The following is a 21,049-nucleotide window of genomic DNA, read 5'->3' on the forward strand; positions in this document are numbered from 1 at the left end:
CTAGGAAGTAGAAACTAGTGCGGATCTATACGGTTAAAAAAATTAATACTTTATGATGCGTTTGAAATTACTACCCGCCATCTTAGATCCTCCATATTCAAACAAACCCTTTTCTTTTTAATAAGAAGATGGATAAGTTTTTTATGATTTTAATTAAAATTTTTATGAGAAAACTATGGCGAAAACCTTTTCTCAATAAACGCCTTTTTTGGGTATTAAGTAATCAAAGTTGCAAAAACGGAAATATCGCTTAGTAAGAGGTAAAACAACCCAAAGCAATTGTTTAATTTTGTATCACCTTCATAATTACATCCAATAACAATTTTTGTTAGAATTAATGGCCACAACACTAAAAATAACAGCATCCACAATAAGAAACAACACAAAGAACAACAATAATTAATGGGAATTATTTTCATCTAAATCGATACGCCTTCAAACGCTATAAAAATGTTTTTCCCATCCAAATCTAATGGTCGTTGATACCAAAAAATGCTTATTTAATTTTTTTTTAATTCTTTAAAAATCTATTTCAAATTTTAATTTATTTCCAAAGTTACACATTACATTTAAAATATAAAAATGTTAATTTTTTTATAGTTTTTAATCTTTAGTATATCTTTAACAAAACACTTAGCCAAAAATTTTCACTCCTTCCTAGAAAATTACAACACAGTTTATTTAGAATTATGTCACTACCTTGGTATTTCTTAACGGGTTTTAAAAAGTTCTTTTTTTTAAGTTTATTATCTCATCACCACTTACGGATTATTTTTTTTTAAATTAATTCTATACGAATGCTCCCCTCCTTGAGTACCGGGATCCACAAAATTAAAAAAAAAACTTTTTCGCAATTTCAAATGTTTAAATAACTTAATATACTCCTCCTTTTGATTGCAATCGACTGGACCAAAAGTTAGAAAAAAAAAAAAAGTCGAAAATCCAAACAATTTGAATTTTGGACTTTTTCTTAAATGCAGTAATATGCCCTCATTGAGAGGTTTTTAACGATATATCATAATCGGTACTTATTTTCAACGGTTCCAGAGTTACAGTCAAATAAAATTTTAATTAATGATGTAGGGGAAAGTACATCGGTTCAAATCAGACTTCACCTCCTTTTTTTTTATTTTGTTTTTAATTTAAATATATTAATTTATTATTAAATATCGACCTCTGATTGTAAAAAAAGTTTTACAACAAATAATAATTCTATAATAACAACAATAAAAGAAATATTAAAAAATATCAAAGGTTATTAATGAAATAATATTTTATATAATTTTCATTTTAAAAAATTTGTTAATGAAATCTAATAGGCGTACAAGGAAGTCATGCGGTGTCAACTTAAAATATTTTTGACTGATTACCATACTTTTGTTATTGCATCGTAGATCTAGAGTTATCATAGCAGGAAAGTAAAAATTCAAACTAAATTATGTCCTAACTAGTTTGAATAATTGACGACCTAAAAGCAGATTAACTTTTGTAAGTCGTAAACATGATAATAAGTACAGTATTATAAAATAATAAAAACGTAATTAATTATTTATTTAACCCTGAAATTACATAATTTCATTAAAATGCCCAACCCAACACACAAATATAAAATATAATATTCGAATAAAATTTGTAAAAAAAAATAATACGTAATCATAATCACTTCACGAAACATCGTAGAATAATTTTAACTTATTGGATTTTACGTAAAATAAAACTCAGTAGAATGTAAACTTTTCAGGAGAAACAAGAAATTGGAATAGTACGCAACCTTCTAGAATTCGCTTTCTGTTCTTTGTCGAAATCAGTTGTAGTTGAAGTTTAAAATCACCGTATGCAACTTTAGGACTATTTGTAAACTTTTCCATATCGATAATAAAATTATTTACGAAGTATGCTCTCTGGAAAAAAAAATTAGATAAATCAGCGTTAAAAATAATAATTTTAAATTATTAAAAAAGAAGTAAAAATGTTATAAATTAATAATAAAAAAAACCTGTTCATTATGTCATGTCTATCAAATAAATGACGGTTTTAATGAAATAAATAAGAATTCAGATCAAATCTTTAATCATTTTTTTCCTAAATCCCATAGAAAGACTAAGAAAATTGTTTAAAATCTATTTTATGAAAATCAGTTCAGTCGTTTTGAGGATACAGGAGTACAAACACATACATAGATAGACAGCTGTATAACATGCAACTCTCTTCTGATTTTGCAATTTGTTAAAATCCTTCAGAATATATCGTGTAAGCGACTTAAAACCAAATCGCTATAGATTAAACACAGTTTAATTATTAAATTAAATTCTTAATTTACAGTATAAAAGGTTTTCATTATTATTACATTTTTAAAAACGATGTTCAAAGTGCGCAGCGCATTATGAACATTTGTGCTCGACTGATCGCATTGAGAGTTAATCTAATGCAAAACGTTTTTTGTAAATTCCGTAGATTTCTTGTTGACCATTCACCTTCAATTCGTCGCTGGTATTAATTCATAGCTAGGATTCGATTCATTAATTTTACACTTCAAATTTCCAAGAGAAAAAATCCTAACTAGACAAATTTGAGGAAAGCCGAGACCACCATCCTTTGCTGACTGTTCGTTCTTCTATAAAAGCCGCATGAACGGGTGCTAATAAATCGTTTGACGTGCGACACGTCGCTCCGTCTTGTCGGAAGATCTTATACACTTTTTCACGATCTGTTAACCGTGCTTAGAATTCTTCCAATTTTATCCGACGCACGACAGACCGGTCAAAAATATTGGCCTTTATCTACAATAACCAAAAACAGTAAACCGTACAATGATTTCCTCTTCGTGAAGTGGACGCTCAAATATCCGTTAAGGATTTTCAGTCATCCGATACCTGATGTTTACCACGCCCGGGTAAACGAAACCGCATCTCATCTGAAATTAAAATACAGCACTATCTGTCCATCGACAATGTTTTTGAGAAGACAGTCGCGATAACTATGACGTTTCGCTTTGTCTGTTCTCTTAAGTTATTGTACGATACCGGTTTCAAATTTAAATAGTCAATAATTTTACGGCAAGACATATTTTACACCGGTTTGTTGTGATAGTTTATCTACATATTTTTTCGGACCGTCAGGAATTCTTCTTTGAATATCGGCTTCGGCTTTTAGCCTATTTAATTTTGCGTTGAAACCGACCCCCGTTGTAAGCCATTTTTTAATCGATTAGTGATGCGCTATTCTTAAATGGAATTCTGGTATTCTGAAGTTTTTCTGCGAATATGTGACGCGTTTTTTTGAAAGGCTATAGAAGTACTAACTTTTCACCGCTATAACAACTCTTTCCTCGATCGAAGAAAGTGTTTTAGAAAAAACAGACTGCAAAAACGAAATAATACACCGCTGAAGCGTGAACGGTTTACCCGATAAGACGAGAGGAGAGTAGTGACATAAACGACTAACAATGGCGCTAGTAGTAGCAGCACAGTAGCAATGTTGCAGCGTCAAACCTAACCTCAAATAACTGCAGTCGAGAGTCGGCTCTGTTCGATTTTAAGTTCCTCACCCGTTGTTATGAATGCTAAAAAACCAGTAATTTATTTCAGCGGCTAAGGAGGCTTTTATATGATAATAACAAATTATTTCATTGTAAATTTCATAACAAAATAATAAAATTAAAATAAAAAATTGCAATTTTATGCTATGTCCTACATCGTAGCGCATGGAGTTATGTAAATAAAGGCATCAAAATTGGAAGCCTTCATAAAATACTAGCAGTTTTTATAATATATTTACATATAATAATTAAATATTTTAAACAGAAAAAATCCCTTTCGGCTCGCCGGAAGGCGGAGGTAGATTTCACCGATGCTAAGTAGGGGATAAAAAAAATTTCCACCTTAAAGTTAAGAAAAACGTCATATTACTTAATACGACAATGGTTTAGCATACGACAAACCCCATTTTTTTATAATTCCAGCAAAATTTTTTTCTTCGCTTGCCGTAAGGGTTGGTCATACCAAAAATTGTTTCAGACAAGCCTTTTAGGTAATGTTTAGAGGACTAACGACCAGTTTAAACCGATTCGATACTCTGCTTATTAAGGGAGATATGATTTTTTTTCTTCTAAACCCCATTTTTACCACCTACTGGGCCAATGGTTGGTGATCAAAAATTAAAAAAAAAAATACTTACTTTAATTTGCTTAATATTTAAAGGATTATTTAGATACGTTTTAGGCCCTTATCCAAAGAATAGTAGAAACTTTAAACTAATTCGATATTTTACTTAATAAGAGAGGTATAGCAATATTTTTTCGAAAAGCTTACACATTTCCACCCCTATAGTCCGATTTTTCTCATTAACGAACTCGACCGAGATTTTGGATCGCTGTATTTTATGTATCAATTTGAAAGTGATTGACACGCAAAATTACAGCAGTTATCGTGGAAAGTGGAAAAAAAAAAAATTTATATATATAAACTTTTGAGCTGAAGGTGGTTTTGGGGCCTTGGTGGTTCCAAAACCACCCAAAACTGGATGATTTTGGAGGATGTGAAACGCGAAGGACATATCTTCGCGTTTCACATCCGTTTCACAAAATAAATGTATATATATATAAAGGTTTGAGCTGACGGTGGTTTTGGGGTCTGGAGGATGTGAAACGCGAAGATATGTCGAAATTTTCCGTAAGTCAAATAATGGTACCCATTACAATAGGTGGCTTTCTTATGAAATCTGCCTAAAATTTAACATAAATTATAACTGGAAAATTAAAAACTGTATTAAGAACTATATTATAAGTTCATAGATATCACACTTATACTAAAAATATGGAAAAATGAAAAAAAATGTATTTCATTAAAATTAAAAGACACTCGAACATATGTACATTGTAACAGAAAACAGATACAGTAATAATAATTTTAAAAAATCCAGTGAGCAGAAATTTTCTGCTAATTAAAAAATCAGAATTTATTAAAATTATGTGAAACAAATTCAAATTTACATCCCTACTGTTTAATAAAAAATATTTATAATTTGAGAATGCTACTGAAACGTTTTCAAAATTGAAAACGACGTACGGAGATGACGCTCTGTCACGAGCCCAAGCTCTTAGATGGTTTTAAGCATTTTCAGTTGCGGACGATCCAAGCTCTGGAAGACCATTAACGTCAAAAAATGAAGACAATTTTTAGCGAATCAGAGACTTGATACGGTACGACCCGCGATTAACTGTCAAAATGATTGCAGAATAATTGAATTTGAACCGTACCACATTCCATCAAATTTTCACAAACGAATGGACATGAAAAAGTTTGTGCAAAATCGATCCCAAAACTCCTCACAGTGAAACAGAAAAACTACAGGGTGGAAGTGTGCCGCGATCTTCTAGGACGAATTGAAACTGATCCTGATTTTCTAAAAAAATGTTATTACTGGTCATGAATCTTTGATATTTGAGTACGACCCAGAAACAAAATGCCAGAGCAATGAGTGGCACACTTCAGACTCACCACGTCCCAAAAATGGCAAATCAAAATCAAAACCGTGCTAATTTATTTCATTGATAGTATTGGCATTATCCATAAAGAGTTTTTTCCTACAGGATAGAATTTAAATCAATATGTTTACCGGGAAATTCTTGATGCTGCATCATGACAATGCACTTTGTCACACTGCACTCTTAATTTATGAGTTTTTGGCAAAGAAAAACATTCCTGTAGTTCCTCAACCGCCTTATTCACCTGACTTGAATTCCTGTGACTTTTTCTTGTTCCTGACTTTAAAAAGAACATCTCAGAGGACACCATTTTGGAACAGTAGAAAACATACAAAAAAAAAATATAACCGACCATCTTAAGAATATTCTGATTTCTGAGTTCAAACAGTGCTATGAAGAGTGGTGTAGCTTCCCAAGGGAACTATTTCGAAGGTGATAGAGTCATAAGAGTCATATAGTCATAGGTCATAGAGTCATAATTGGATTGTAAATAAAAAGTTTTTCTGAATTAGTCTCATCACTTTATTTACAGACCTCGTGTGTATATATATATATATATATATATATATATATATATACGGAGGAGGATGATTTATGTACTTTATATTAAATAAATAGATAAAACATACCGGTTTAATAGGGCATTCATACACTGAATCAGCAGCTGCAAACATTTCAATCAAAATTTCTTTTACAAATCTATTTATCGAATCACAAGCTTTCATAGATGCGTCTACTTGTATTGTCCATTCATTTGACCCTTTTGGTTTAGACCAACCGACAATGCGAAACTGTTTAAAAGAATTAATTAATTAGTACATTAATGGATGACACAATAACTTTTCGAATTTTTATACATATTAATCTTAATCGAGAGAGTTTTAAAAATATTAACTAATTTAAAAAAATAATAATCTATTATTATACCACACCAATTATAAGTAAACTATATATATGTTAGTATTTCATATTTAATATAATATGTTATTGAGTCTGTAATAATTATTATTTTAGCCACATATTTTTCTCTATTTTTGTTATAAGATAAACTTTCTTATTTTAAGAAGTTATTTTTTTTTTTAAAACAAGAAATAAGTATTAAAAATTAATAAACACGACTGCTAAACAAAAAAAAAGCATTGCTTTTTAATATAGGATAATTAAACTGCGTGCGGGTGACAAGTTTTTATGTGGTATAATTTTTTTAAATTTATTTAAAGTTATATAGCCTACAAGAGTCCCGGTAACGTAAGGACTCCAACGCGGGGTAATACAGGGTCATTCACGGGAACCGGATGTTTTTAAAATAATCATAAAAAATTGAATGTTTACTTTAAAAAAGTTTTATTGGTACTGAAACACTTGTTAAATCAAAGCATTTGTTACTTACTCATGAACGAAAAATTATGTCCAGCACGTTATGTCCATTTTGGGCAATACATTGTGGTAGCCTTTCACGGTAACTGGCCTCAATTCTTTGCAGCATGTCTACATCAATCTGGGTGACGTGATGACGAATTGCGATCTTTAGGTCCTCCAATGTACGCAGTTTATTGCCGTACACACGCGATTTCAGAAACCTCCACAGAAAAAATTCACAACTACTCAAGTCGGGGGACCGAGGGGTCCAAGGAATGTCGCCGAATCTGGAAACGATCCGTCCCGGAAACAAGTTACGGAGAACAGCCATCGTTGCCCTCGCTGTGTGCACTGTATCTCCATCCTGCTGAAATAACACATTTTGAAAATCGATTCTCCGGTTTCGTAACTCAGGGATGAAAAACGTATTCAACATCGCAATGTAACGATCAGCTGTTACAGTTAACGGCAGCGTCATTTTCTTCAAAAAAATACGGTTCAATAATGACAGTCACCTTTCGGCTATGAAGTGGTCTCTCGTGAAGCTGATGCGGGTTTCTTTCTGCCCGATACCGGCAATTCTGTTTGTTGACGAAGCCATTCGGATGAAAATGGGATTCGTCACTCATTAACAATAACAAATTTTCATTTTCTTCAAAAATGGTAAGATTTGTCGACAAAATTGTAATCGCTACGTTTAATCTTGCTCGTTTAACTGCTGCACGACGGCTATCTTGTAAGGATGGAAATGCAGTACTGTATGCAGATTCGTCTTACCGTACTTCTGCTCATTTGAAGCGCTGCTGAATGCCTCTGAATAGAGCGGCGTGGGCTTCTGACAACGGCTTCCCTTACTCGTTCGATATTCTCCGGAATGCTAGCAGTTCGTCGGGGACCCGGTGGTTTTTTCTTCAATATTGAACCGCTTGTTCGAAGGTTGTTTACCCGTCGCGATATTGTGTTACGAGAAGGGACACTTGCATTACGATGGATATTAAACTGACGGCGGAAATCTCGCTGAACAGCAGTTACGGATTCGTCATTTCGCACAAAACTGTCATACGCGTACAGGCGTTGGTCTAGCGTTCACGGCTCGATCTCAACGACTAAAATGTAAATGCTATGAACAAAGGAAACGTCAGACACCAGCCACGTATCCCTCCCACAACGAACGCCCGAGTAAAACCCACTTCAAAAACATCCGGTTCCCGTGAATAACTCTGTATATCTAAATTGATTCAGCCGTTACAAACATTCAGCCGTTCATTGTTACTGTGTTACAAACATACGAGTGCACATACGCATATTCTAAATACATTACACTCCTTTTTGGGCGGTCGTGTAAAAATAATTATTCTTAAAAGAAAAATATCTGATGTGGACATCACATGACTTCCTTGTACGCCTATTAAATTACATATACACATTGTTTTTAAATTAAAAGTAAATAATATTTTATTTCATTATTAACTTCTGATATTTTTTCATATTGTTTTTTTTTTTTTTTGTTTTTTATTGTTATTATTGAATTTTTATTTATCGTAAAAGTTTTTTTACAATCATAGGTTAATAATTATTAATAAATCAATGTATTTAAATAAAAAATAAAAAAATATATCAATTCTGATACGAATCAGTGTGCCTTACCCTTATAAGATCTAAATATTTTTGTCCTGTTTAGCCTCCGGGAATCACCGTCAGATATTACTTCAGAGGATAAATGAGGATGATATGTATGAGTGTAAGTAAAGTTTAGTCTTGTACAGTCTCAGGTCGACCATTTCTGAGGTGTGTGGTTAATTTAAACCCGATCACCAGAGCCCGATCACAAAGAACACCGACCGGTATCCACTATCTATTATTCAAATCCGTATAAAAGTAACTGCCTTTACTAGGAATTGAATCTTAGAACTTTCGACTTCGAAATCGGCTGATTTGCAAAGACGCGTACATCACTAGACCAACCCGGTGGGTTAAGATCCAAGTATTATATTAATTAAAACTTTATTCGCTATATCCCTGGAACCGATGAAAATAAGTACCACTTATGATATGTCGTTGAAATCTCTCAATGAGGACTTATTACTGCAGATAAGAAAAAGTTAAAAATGCAAATGTTTTAGAATCTTGGCTTTTTTATACACTTTTGGTAAAGTCGATTGCAATCAAAAGGTGCACAGTTCTAAATCCAAAATTTCAACATTCTACGGCTAATCGTTCGTTTTTAAGTTATGCGAGATACATACGTACCTATGTACAGACGTCACGCCGAAATTAGTGAAAATGGATTCAGGGATGGTCAAAATGGATATTCCCGTTGAAATCTGAAAACCGAAATTTTTCGCGATCACAATACTTCCTTTGCTTCGTCAAGGAATGAAAAATTTCATAGATATTTACTTCTTTGTACGAAGTAAAGGAAGTGTTGTGATCACAAAAATTTCGGTTTTTAGATTTCAAAAGAAATATCCATTTTGACCATCCCCGAATCCATTTTGACTAGTTTCGGCGTGACGTCTGTACGTACGTTATGTATGTGTGTACGTACGAACGTATGTATCTTGCGTGACTCACAGACGAGTAGCTGTAGGATGTTGAAATTTTGGATTTAGGACTGTTATAACATCTAGTTGTGCATATCCCTTTTTGACTGCGATCGACTGAACCAAAAGTGTTTAAAAAAGTCTAAAATCCAAAAGTAAAATGGATTTTGGAGTTTTTCTTAATTGCAGTATAAGCCCTCGTTAGAGATTTTCAACGATGTATCATAAGCCGTCCTTATTTTCATCGGTTCCAGAGTTATAGCCAAATGAAATTTTAATAAATGAAATGTTTGGATCTTTGAAGGGGAAGGCAGATCGGTTCGAATCAGACTTCGTCCCCTTCTTTTAATTTTTTTTTTAAATTAATTTTATTGATTTATTATTAATTATTAACCTCTGATTAAAAAAAAAATTACGATAAATAATAATTCAGTAATAAAAAAATAAAACATCAGAAGTTATTAATGAAATAAAATTTTATGTACCTTTCACTTTAAAAAAATGTGTATATGTAATTTAATAGGCGTACAATGAAGTCATGTTTTATGGTGCCCACATCAGTTATGTGTCACAGGCGATCGCAATATGTTAGGGTTGTAAATAAATTACTTTCATAAATTTGAATGTATTAACTATTAGACATAAAATTTCACTTTATTAACATAAAAATTATGTATTTACGTAATTACGAGAGGTAGACCCAGGATTAATCAGGTTTATAATTTTAATAACTCTGTTAGACCTAGATATAAGGCTAACTATTCTAAACTTTCCACTTGTCGTAGGCGGTTGAATTATATAAGTTCAAAATTAATCGAAAAAATCCTTCCGCAAGAATTATTCGATAAGATTAATGAAAGTAAAATACTAAAAATTACAGAAACTTGGAGCAGAACAAACATATGCTTTGATTTAGAAACCCATATAATATTACTCGTTTTGTATTTTGTACTTCTTTTTTGGTGACAACGGTTCAACTTGATTACTTGATTTATAAGAACATTTCTGACTGTGACTCGCTATCAGTGTTCAATATGTTCTTGTGCTGGGAGCTTTAACACTATGTTTATTCCTATTAATTAATATTGTAAGTTTGATTTACGCTTATTGTAAGTATTTTTCGTTTATTGTCAGTATTTTTTACGCTTAATAAATTTTTCTAACAAATATTTAAAAAAATAAAAAAATAAATGTTGTAAAAAAAGATGAGGAACAATGTATCCTACCATTTCTACAAGTTATCGCAGTGCTCTCAGTTCATAAGTACTCTCTGTTAGACGTGTCGATCAAACGTTTACAGAAGTGTGGTGGTTATGATTTGGATTCAGAACTTACGTATTTTCTTGCGCTTAAAACGTCTATTTATCATTAGAATACTCTTATTCGCTAGTTTAATCCGATCAAACCTAAATTACGACAAACTAGCGGAAATTGTTTTGCACTTACTGTAATGATGTTAAAGAACAATTTAGATTCGGAGTAACAGTACAAGGTGAAAAGATAAAAATGCTACGATTTGCTGATGATATTGTAATTCTAGCCGAGAGTAAAAAGGATTTAGAAGAAACAATGAACGGCATAGATGAAGTCCTACGCAAAAACTATCGCATGAAAATAAACAAGAACAAAACAAAAGTAATGAAATGTAGTAGAAATAACAAAGATGGACCACTGAATGTGAAAATAGGAGAAAAGATTATGGAGGTAGAAGAATTTTGTTATTTGGGAAGTAAAATTACTAAAGATGGACGAAGCAGGAGCGATATAAAATGCCGAATAGCACAAGCTAAACGAGCGTTCAGTAAGAAATATAATTTGTTTACATCAAAAATTAATTTAAATGTCAGGAAAAGATTTTTGAAAGTGTATGTTTGGAGTGTCGCTTTATATGGAAGTGAAACTTGGACAATCGGAGTATCTGAGAAGAAAAGATTAGAAGCTTTTGAAATGCGGTGCTATAGGAGAATGTTAAAAATCAGATGGGTGGATAAAGTGACAAATGAAGAGGTATTGCGGCAAATAGATTAAGAAAGAAGCATTTGGAAAAATATAGTTAAAAGAAGAGACAGACTTATAGGCCACATACTAAGGCATCCTGGAATAGTCGCTTTAATATTGGAAGGACAGGTAGAAGGGAAAAATTGTGTAGGCAGGCCACGTTTGGAGTATGTAAAACAAATTGTTGGGGATGTAGGATGTAGAGGGTATACTGAAATGAAACGACTAGCACTAGATAGGGAATCTTGGAGAGCTGCATCAAACCAGTCAAATGACTGAAGACAAAAAAAAAAAAAAATGTAATCGGGCTCTTTCGATTCACGCGCCACCTGTTGTGTCCTAACAGCATATCGTGATCGATAAGGAGTACATGTTGATAGACATCTAATCAAAGTCGTGTATTTCTAAACGTATTCTCCAATAGGGTAGCGTTAACCTTGTTGAATACATCGTTACGTCAATCTCGGTAGAAATATGCGATCCTCTGACTACTCGTATTTCGTCGTGGAACGCAAGACAAGATTTAGTTCTGTTTACCGCATGGGAATAGGTGGAAAGTAATAATAATTCGATACGTACAAACCGTGTCCATCAAAGAGATACGAGAACCGGCTTTCTCGGCTTAAAGTAGGATTCTATGCTACGAGCAAGATTTCAAAATAGATCGGAAGTCGCGGCTAACCCTATTTTGATGATGGTAGACGACACCGAACGTGGCGGCCCGCTAAGTAATTAACCAGTTAGTGAATCACTTACTCACCCCGTCCGGCAAGGATCACTCATCAGTTGGCGCGGGAGCGTGGGTCTAGCCTATAGAAATGACATTCACAGGTTAACATCCTCAAAATCAGGTCGAATACAGTGACCGTACGGGCAAACCCTCGGCCGGTACTAGAGCTGAAACAATGTTTCTGTTCGCCTCGAATGATGAGAGGTACTGCTCTCCCTAGTCTAAATCTTGATAGGCCGACACGGTATGTAAATTTTAATCTTATCATCTCATCGCCGGAGGAACAGCTACTTGAAGTACCAAACTTTTTCCGGACAGATTTCGTAAAAGCCGAGTTCTTGAATTTAGATCTCTGCACGAAACCGGACAGGAAGCGGATCTAACTTATTTGCGATCGGTTAACCGTCACATACAAAGCCATTCACGAAGAATTTAACAAATCTTTAGGACTTAGGACATGTTCCACTCGTAAAAATAAAGAAGAAATTTAATATAAAAATAGGTTCGGAAACGCTTCATTAGCGAATTTCCAATAGCGAAAAATTTTGCTTAGATTCCTGCGCGTTCGGTAAAATTATGCCTGATTGTTGTAATACTTGGAATGCAAATCGAGGAATGAATTTTGTGGTTTTATATGAAATCTGACCATAAAATTGAAAAAATAAGTCTCAGAATTTTAGTAGTTTTTGTGAAATTTAGGGTAAAGTTATTTTTACACGGATTTGAATAGTAGATCGTGGATACCGGTGTTCTTTGGTGGTCGGGTTTCAATTAACCACACGTCTCAGGAACGGTCGGTCGAACTGAGACTATACTTCATTTACACTTATACATATCATCCTCATTCATCCTCTGAAGTATTTCTAAACTGTAGTTACCGCAGGCTAAACAGGAAAAAGAAAAAGAAAGGGTAAAAGACAAAATATTGAAGTCGAAAACCGCACTATTTTATCTCACATTATGAGATTGACGAGCGATATGTACGTAAGTAAGAGTTATTCAAAGAATTAAAAAAAAAAAATTACTCTTAAATCCAAATTCAAAATGGAAATGAGGGATAAATTTTGTGGTTTTATATGAAATCTGATCTGAAAATTGAAAAAAAATAGGTCCTAGAACTGTATTTTCAGTGGTTTTTGTAAAATCTGGGGTAAAGACAAAATAATGAGGTCGACAAACTTACTATTTTATCTCAGATTATGCGATTGACGAGCGGTATGTACGTAATTAATAGGTAAATTCAAACAATTAATTTTTAAAAAAATTACTATTATATCTAAATTCAAAATTTAATTTGATAAATTTAATTCAAAGACAAAAATTAATGTTATCTTTTAATGTTTACGTATAATTACTTTGTTAAACGGGTAATAAACTCGTAAAAATTTTAAACGATACATAAGAAAATCTGATTCAGAGTCAAATTATATGAATAAAATCCACAGAAACTAAAAACAAAGGAGAGAATTTTAAAATTCATTAAAACAAACATATCAGACCGTGACAGATTCAGTTTATTACGTCAGATTCCATATAAAACCGATAAATTTACCCCTTAATTTGAATTCCAAAAATTAAAGTCCCGGTCAATTTTAGCGAAGGTGGAAAAATGGGGGAGAAATCTTTCACCAGAGGAAACTCACTAACGAAATGTTTCCGAAGCTATCTTCTTCATGTTTACCAGAAGAACATGTCAAGAAAGTTTGTTATATTTTTCGTGAATCACTTTATAAAAAAAAAAAAACATACATATACGCTGTTGTTGACTTCCAATATTGGTTATTATGTTACGTAACCCCTTCTGGCAAGATGGCCGCTATTACTATTAAGAAAGCTTTTTGTGTTCTCAAGAGCAAACTTAAGCTGCTATTGTGTAGCGATATTTTAGAACAAAGTAGGAAAACGACCATCAACTAGACGATCCATCTACAATACAAAAATAATCGTTTACAAAATAAAGGGTATCTGTGTAAAAAATAAAGTTCTGTAACAACTCCCCTGTCAGAACAAAAAGTTATATATATATATATATATAAGTGAAGAATAACGCTATAGATTAACGACAGTTCAAAGAATTTGCCCGTACAGAAGTGTGTTGACTAAAAACATTTCGTTCATGTGTAAATCCATACGCCATTCGTCTAAAATAAAGGTGTTCGACTATTTCACGCGAAAAGATATATGGACAGTTCACACAGAATGAGAGGGTAAGAGAGTAACTGGAGGAATTTATCTCGATATGTTGCAAAAGGCCGATCCGATGTTTTTGGCAAATTTTCATCCAGATAATTTTGAATCTCTATTTGCCAATGTAGCGGTGAAGCCGCTACATTGGCAATTCTCGCTCCACCTAATTGGCAAATAGAGATTAAAAATTATCTGGATGAAAACTTCCCAAAAACATCGGATCGGCCTTTTGCAACTGGCGAAAGCATGTAGCGTTGATACATCGGCCATTTCCTGATTTAAGAAAGGCTTTGCGAGTACTTTTTGTGGGGTTTTATAAAAATCCAAGTTTTTATTTTTCCCGTTCCTGAGGATGTCAACGATTTAAAATATCGTATCACAAACGCTCTTAATAGTTTCGAGCAGGATGTGCTTTCACGCGATTTGAAGGTTTTGACAACCGTGTTGATATCTTTCGTGCAATTCACGTTTCACATATAGAACTTTTAAAGTTAGAAGAAATTTTTTTTTTAAAATCACGTAACTTTATGTTAACAGTCTCCATATTTGAAAAATATATTTTTTTACAAACCGTCAAAAGTATTTTATTTCATATGTAATTTAGCAGATAAATCGTACCTTCTGATTGTTATTTATTTCCGTCTTCAGAGTTATATTTCCTGTATAAAATTGATGTGTCCTGTTGTAGATGCCAAGATTAGTATCGTAAACAAACGAATGGCGTCCCATATTTTGACATCTGGATATATTTACGACTGCAACATGCATCTGCTCCTGTAATACATAAAAATGAATACAGTATTAATAAATATTTAAGACATATTGAGATCGTGAGATTCGATCTTTTATTGCGATGATTTTTGGAACAAACCGGGTATCGTGTAATTTTGTGGCTTTTTGCAAAGAAATTAAATTTATTAAATAAACATAGTGTTTCTAAAATGATTGACTGGCTATACTTTTTCGGATTCTACTTCTAAAATTAAACAAAAAATATCGTAGGAAAAATGGCATTTTCGCCTTCATTCTCCCACTGTCCGCCATTTTGTTATTTTTATATAAAAATTTATATCTCGAATTCGGATTGACGAATCACATTAATATTTGGTAATAAAGTTTTACAATTAAAAAATCAGGAATTAAATACCTTCGCAAATTACAAAATAGCAACCATGTTAATTTTTCAATCCGTTATATCTCCGTAAATGGCAAAAAAATTCATGTAATTTTTGCCTGTTTTCATGTCCTTCACGTTACGTTCAATTCGATTAAATATTAATTGTTTTTATTTATTGTTAATTCTAGTATTAAAATTAGTGTCAAATTAAGTAATAATTTTTTCGCAATAATAGGTCTAATAATTAAAAAATAAAACAACTACCTGTGATAATCTTACGTTAATTATTGTAGAACATTAGGTGTACTTAAACGGTTAACAATCGTTAAAAGTTATCAGAGATGTTCAAAGTGTCCACCGTTAGAAATTATGTAATTCTCCAGTCTTTTTCTGAGAGATGGTCTTCACCGTTCAAAAATTCCGGGAGTAATCCTAATTTCTTGAAATTCATTTTGGATACTTTGTTGAAGATCCTCGTTGTTGAGTCAAATATACAATAATACGTTTCAAACGGTCCGACACGTAGAAGTCAAGAGGGTTTAAGTCAAGCGATCGGGAAGGCCAGGGCGCTGGTCCTTCGCGTCCTAACCGTTTTTCATTGAATGTTTCACGCAGGAAATCTGATACCGACTGGCTGAAATGTGTTAGAACTCCATCGTGGTGAAACCACATATATCCTCTTAATTGTAGAGGTTAATTCCACATTTCCAAAATATGTGGAAGATTTCGGTTAAATGAGCAAGAAAATTTTCTCCATTTAAACGATTTGGTAGAATGACAAGTCCCAAAAGATAGTCATCAAAAGTCCCATATAAAACGCAACCCATCAATGACTCATCCATGAAATTTCAAAAGTCAAGCTTACTCCCCTACTCGTTACTGAAATGGACTCATCCAACAATTGAACATTACGGCGACGCCGTAGAACACTACCGATAGTAACAACAATGCAATCATAACGTTCAGTGTATTGCTGGAGACAAGATGGAGTTTTCGCTAAATGAACGTGTTTTCATTGTCGAATCGTACTTCAGTACGAAATCAGCGGTTGCAGTGCAAGATTTATTTCGCCATAAGTACCCACATAAACCAGCTCCTAACAAAACATCAGTATTAAGGTTAGTCGCGAAATTTAGAGAGACTGGTTCTGTTAATAACAAGAAACATAAAAGATCTGCGTCAATGTTGAATACAGATACAGTCACTGAAATCATAGACTGATTACTCGCCTCGCCAAATAATCGATCAGACGTTTGTCTGCTGAAATTAATTTGTCCAAATCAACTCTGTTCATCGGGCGACCAAACGATTACAATTACGACCTTATCGCATTCAAACGGTTCATCGACTTTTTGAGCCGACAAAGAAAAACGGCTACATACAATATTGTCAACGGTTTCGTCGATTTCTGCGTGAGGGAATTAACGTTATGAATTCGTTATTTTCACAGATGAAGCACGGTTTCATTCGGACTGCTACGTAAACAGCCAAAACAGTAGAATTTGGAGCGCTGAAAATCCCCACGTTTATCACAAAAAACAATTACACCCGCAGAATTCGGGCGTGTGGTGCGCGATATCGCGGAAGAAAATTATCGGTCCTATTTTTTTGGAGTACACCATTAATGCAGAACGATATCAGGCTATTTCATTTGAGTTCATCACACTCTTGGAAGAGCAAGACAGACACTGTTGGCTACAACATGACGGTGCGACATCGCACTACGCAGGTTCAACTTCTGATTTCGTCAAGGAATTCTTTGGTAATCGTGTTATCGGTCGAGGCTTGTGGTCACCAAGATCTCCAGATTTGACTTCGGCGGATTTTTTTCTACGGGGTTACCTCAAAGAAAAAGTCTCAGCAAGAAATCACGAACACTTGAACGATTGAAAGTCAATATTGAACAAGCTGTATTAAATATCCAACCACAAACTTTGAAAAAAGTTGCAAGAAGCGCTGTAAAAAGAATTGAAGCTTGTATTCAAGAAGATGGCGGCCACTTCCAACATTTACTCTACATTTAAGGTAATGGATGATAATAATAAAAATTACATTTACATTTACACATGCCATTTTAATAATTTCAATACCTACCAATATAAGGTTGGGTTGCGTTTTATATGGGACACTCTGTATATCTATCCAAAAAAAATTTCATTGTAAATATCACTCCTTGTTCAGTTTTATTTAACTTAGAAACAAGAAATTTTATGAATCGTGCAACTCTCATCGATAACTGATCTTGTACTACAATAAAATATAACTTCTGTTCTTAATTATAATATTTTTATTTAAATCAAAATAATACTTTGAAACTTTTAAATTACGTTATAAAAAAAATAATAAACGATAAAAAATTTACTTACGTTGACGACATTCAGAAAACAAGAAACGGAATTTATTTTCAAAATATTTATAATTAAAATGATAAAAATTGCAATTATTTTCATTTTAAAAAAAAAGAAATTATATATTTTAATTTTTGTAAACTTATTAAAAACTAAAGTTTGTGTAATTATAACTGCGTAACGTAATTCAATGTTAACTTCTGATTTAACAGTGAACTGTTTAATACTAATATTTTCTTTATTAAATATCATATAGGTATATAAAAAATAAAAATATCTAATTTATCATATATTTATATCGGTAAACAATAAAATAAAACACAAAAAATTGAATACTCGTAGGAAGTTGAACAGACATCATTTAATAAAGTTATTTCCGGATAAATATTAAAACAAAAGGAAAATAACCAAAACAGGAAGTCAGAATAAAAATAAAAACAGACTAAAAACATTTTATCAATTTAATTATATTTTATTGTTTGCGTAATTATTATATCTTAGGTTTTTACTTTTTACAAACATATATTTTTTTCATTTTCAACTCAGACTTAAAAACCTTCTAATTACATAAAGATTTCACGTAAAATAATATTCACAGTTACATATATACTGTAATGTTTATCAAAGAAGAGAAAAAAACCACCTTTTATTTACAAGCACACGCGTATGCGCGTGTGCGTTCAGATTTACAGCTAGCTTTGTTTTAGTGAGTTCCACGTGGAGAGTGTAACGCGGATATACTCTGTATATCTGAGGAAAGTATGAGAGGGATGAGTAAAACCTTCTCCCTAAAACACATTTTACCAATCTTTCTCCTTTTTTATAAATACTTTTTAAACAAAAATCTGTACTACTTAAATGTATAAAGAGGAAGAGGGCTTTTTTTCGGGATAAATCGGAAACAGGAGTTACTCGAACAATCGCAAACTAATGTTTACTCGTATTTCTTAGTATAACTGAGAAGATTTTCTAGATACATTACATCTCGAAAAATCTAGAAAATCGATTGCTTTCAACTTTTCAGGATACATTAGTATTATACCGTGGAAGATTTTAAGCAGCGGACCGAGGTCCTAGCTCCCTTGAAGGTTAAGATATTAAAAATGTTTATTATTTATTCGCCTCCAAGGAAGGTGAAGCTGTAAATTAAAGATATTCATTTAAGGAAAAAAAAATTAATCCTTTAACTTCATTGTTATATTCCTGGCTCCACGGTAAAGAAATAAGTTATGAAATTTTCGTCGTTAAAGGTGTTTGTATATCAATTACTACTATTCTTTCTTTAGTAATTTACTTTCTCGATCGGGGTTTCTTAAAACTTAGCCTAAATACTTCTTAGGCTTTATAGAATTAAAGTTAATTGTTATTTATCTGTATTATTCTCACAACCATGAAGGTAAGAAACACTGCGAGAATCCAGGGGCGGAGCCCTCGAGTAGACGGGAATGGCGACCGAAGCGAGTTCTGCGGGTTTCCAAGACGCCGTCCCCCTTCGACACGGGAATGGCGAGGGAAGCGTGTTCTCTGGCCTTGGGGTTGGCCCCAGGAGGCCCTGAAGAGCTCCTGAGTTGGCTCCTGGGTTCGCCTGGGCCCTGAGGGTCCAGATTCTGGCTTGACGGGCCGGCTACATAACATATAAAGAACGAATTCAGATAACACTATAATTAACTCGGAAAACATATTTAATTCGACATTTTCTAAGAAAAAATTTTTTTTATTTCAGATTTTTATTTTACAATCGCGTTACATTTTTGTTGGAAGCTTATGTATATTATATCACGTATATACACGTAAAAAAATACAAACAAACAAAAAAATTACAAAAATATATTCGATACATACAAAAAATTATTTTAAAAAAAAACTTTTATTTAACTAATATTATTAATATTAATAAAAAAAAGGAAACAAATTAGAAAACCCTCTAAAAAGTAAAAAATAAGAATTAAATTAAATTGAGAATTTTAAACAAAAAAATATAATATATTAACAAATATAAAAATGCACTGAAAAGTAAAAAATAAATTATATAAACATTCAATAAATAAATGTAATAATTATTAAATTTTAAAATTAAAAGTAATGAAAATGTTTAGTTAAATAAAAGCGTGGCGCAGTTTTAATACCAATATAACATCTAGAAATTTCCCTAAAATCTTTCTATGAATTACTGAAACCGCACCATTCTTTTAAGATAACTCTGTATAATTCGATTAATTTAGTTCCATTAATTTTTCGGATGACGATTAAATAGGCACGAGGGCTATAATATGAAAAATATGATACAAATAGTTTTATTTTATAATAGCGTATTTTATCAAAAATTTGGTTTTTGAACGGGGAGATTTGGGCTTATTCATAACAAAACTGAAGCCAAATATTGATAATTTGCTGTCAATCCATCAAGTACATCCCTCCAATTAAAATTGTAACTATTTTGTGATTGTCATTGTAGAAGTTACATTACGTTATTAATGTTTAATTTTAATTATATTTCATTACAATATGATAACAATAATAATTAATAGCGTAATGATTACATATTTGAATAAATGCAACACAAAAAATATACTATTTTTCTTTTGCTTTTTACTACTCCGAATGGGAAGTTTTCTAAATAAAATAAGTGAGAATCGATTGCTTTCTTGTGCTGTGAGTGGATGTCAAAAATGTAAAGTTGGATGGAAGCATTTTTTTTGATCGGCCAACTTTACTTTTTTGACATCCACTCACAACACAGTCAATCAAAAATTAACCGATCAATTCTCACTTTTTTTTCGGAAGCTATTAGTTCGTGGAACTCAGCCGTAACGCAAATTTTCATAATTAGATCTAATCTTCACATTTTCCGTCGACTGGAAATATTGTAGAAATATAGCTGCAGGGGGTCCACCGGAACCAGAAAAATTTTGAAAGTGGTCTATGAGAAAAATAAGTTTGGGAACCTCTGGTGTAGATGAAGCCGAGTGAACTGTAAAGAGCCGAATGATGTCGATAGAAGCCGAGTGCATCCGAAAGGAGCTGTGTGAACTGTGAAGAGCCGCTAAATCGTCAGGAGCCGAGTGCATCCGAAAGGAGCCGAGTGAATCATCAGGAGCCGAGTGAATGCAACATGTATACGTTTTATTTTTTTAAACATTATAAACATGAAATAATACAGAGTTAAATCTTAATAAATAATCAATACAAAAGTCATAAATAAAAATCAGCTGAACATATATTTATATGTCCGTCGACTGGAAATATTGTAGAAATGTAGCTGCAGGGGGTCCACCGGAACCA

The 21,049-nt window shown here is 32.7% G+C and overlaps 1 protein-coding gene across 1 annotated transcript; it reads right to left on the minus strand.

Moving 5' to 3' along the window:
• Nucleotides 1-1,590: 1,590 nt before the first annotated feature.
• Nucleotides 1,591-17,903, minus strand: LOC142333412 (uncharacterized). Its single transcript, XM_075380462.1, has 4 exons — nucleotides 17,786-17,903; nucleotides 14,921-15,076; nucleotides 6,115-6,276; nucleotides 1,591-1,901 (listed from the first exon to the last, which is right to left on the minus strand). Exons 1-4 carry the CDS (start codon nucleotides 17,867-17,869, stop codon nucleotides 1,719-1,721), a joined length of 585 nt encoding a protein of 194 aa, XP_075236577.1. The 5' UTR covers nucleotides 17,870-17,903; the 3' UTR covers nucleotides 1,591-1,718.
• Nucleotides 17,904-21,049: the final 3,146 nt, after the last annotated feature.

This window comes from Lycorma delicatula, chromosome 12 (genome assembly GCF_047948215.1).
Source record: "Lycorma delicatula isolate Av1 chromosome 12, ASM4794821v1, whole genome shotgun sequence".
Lineage (NCBI taxonomy): Eukaryota > Metazoa > Arthropoda > Insecta > Hemiptera > Fulgoridae > Lycorma > Lycorma delicatula.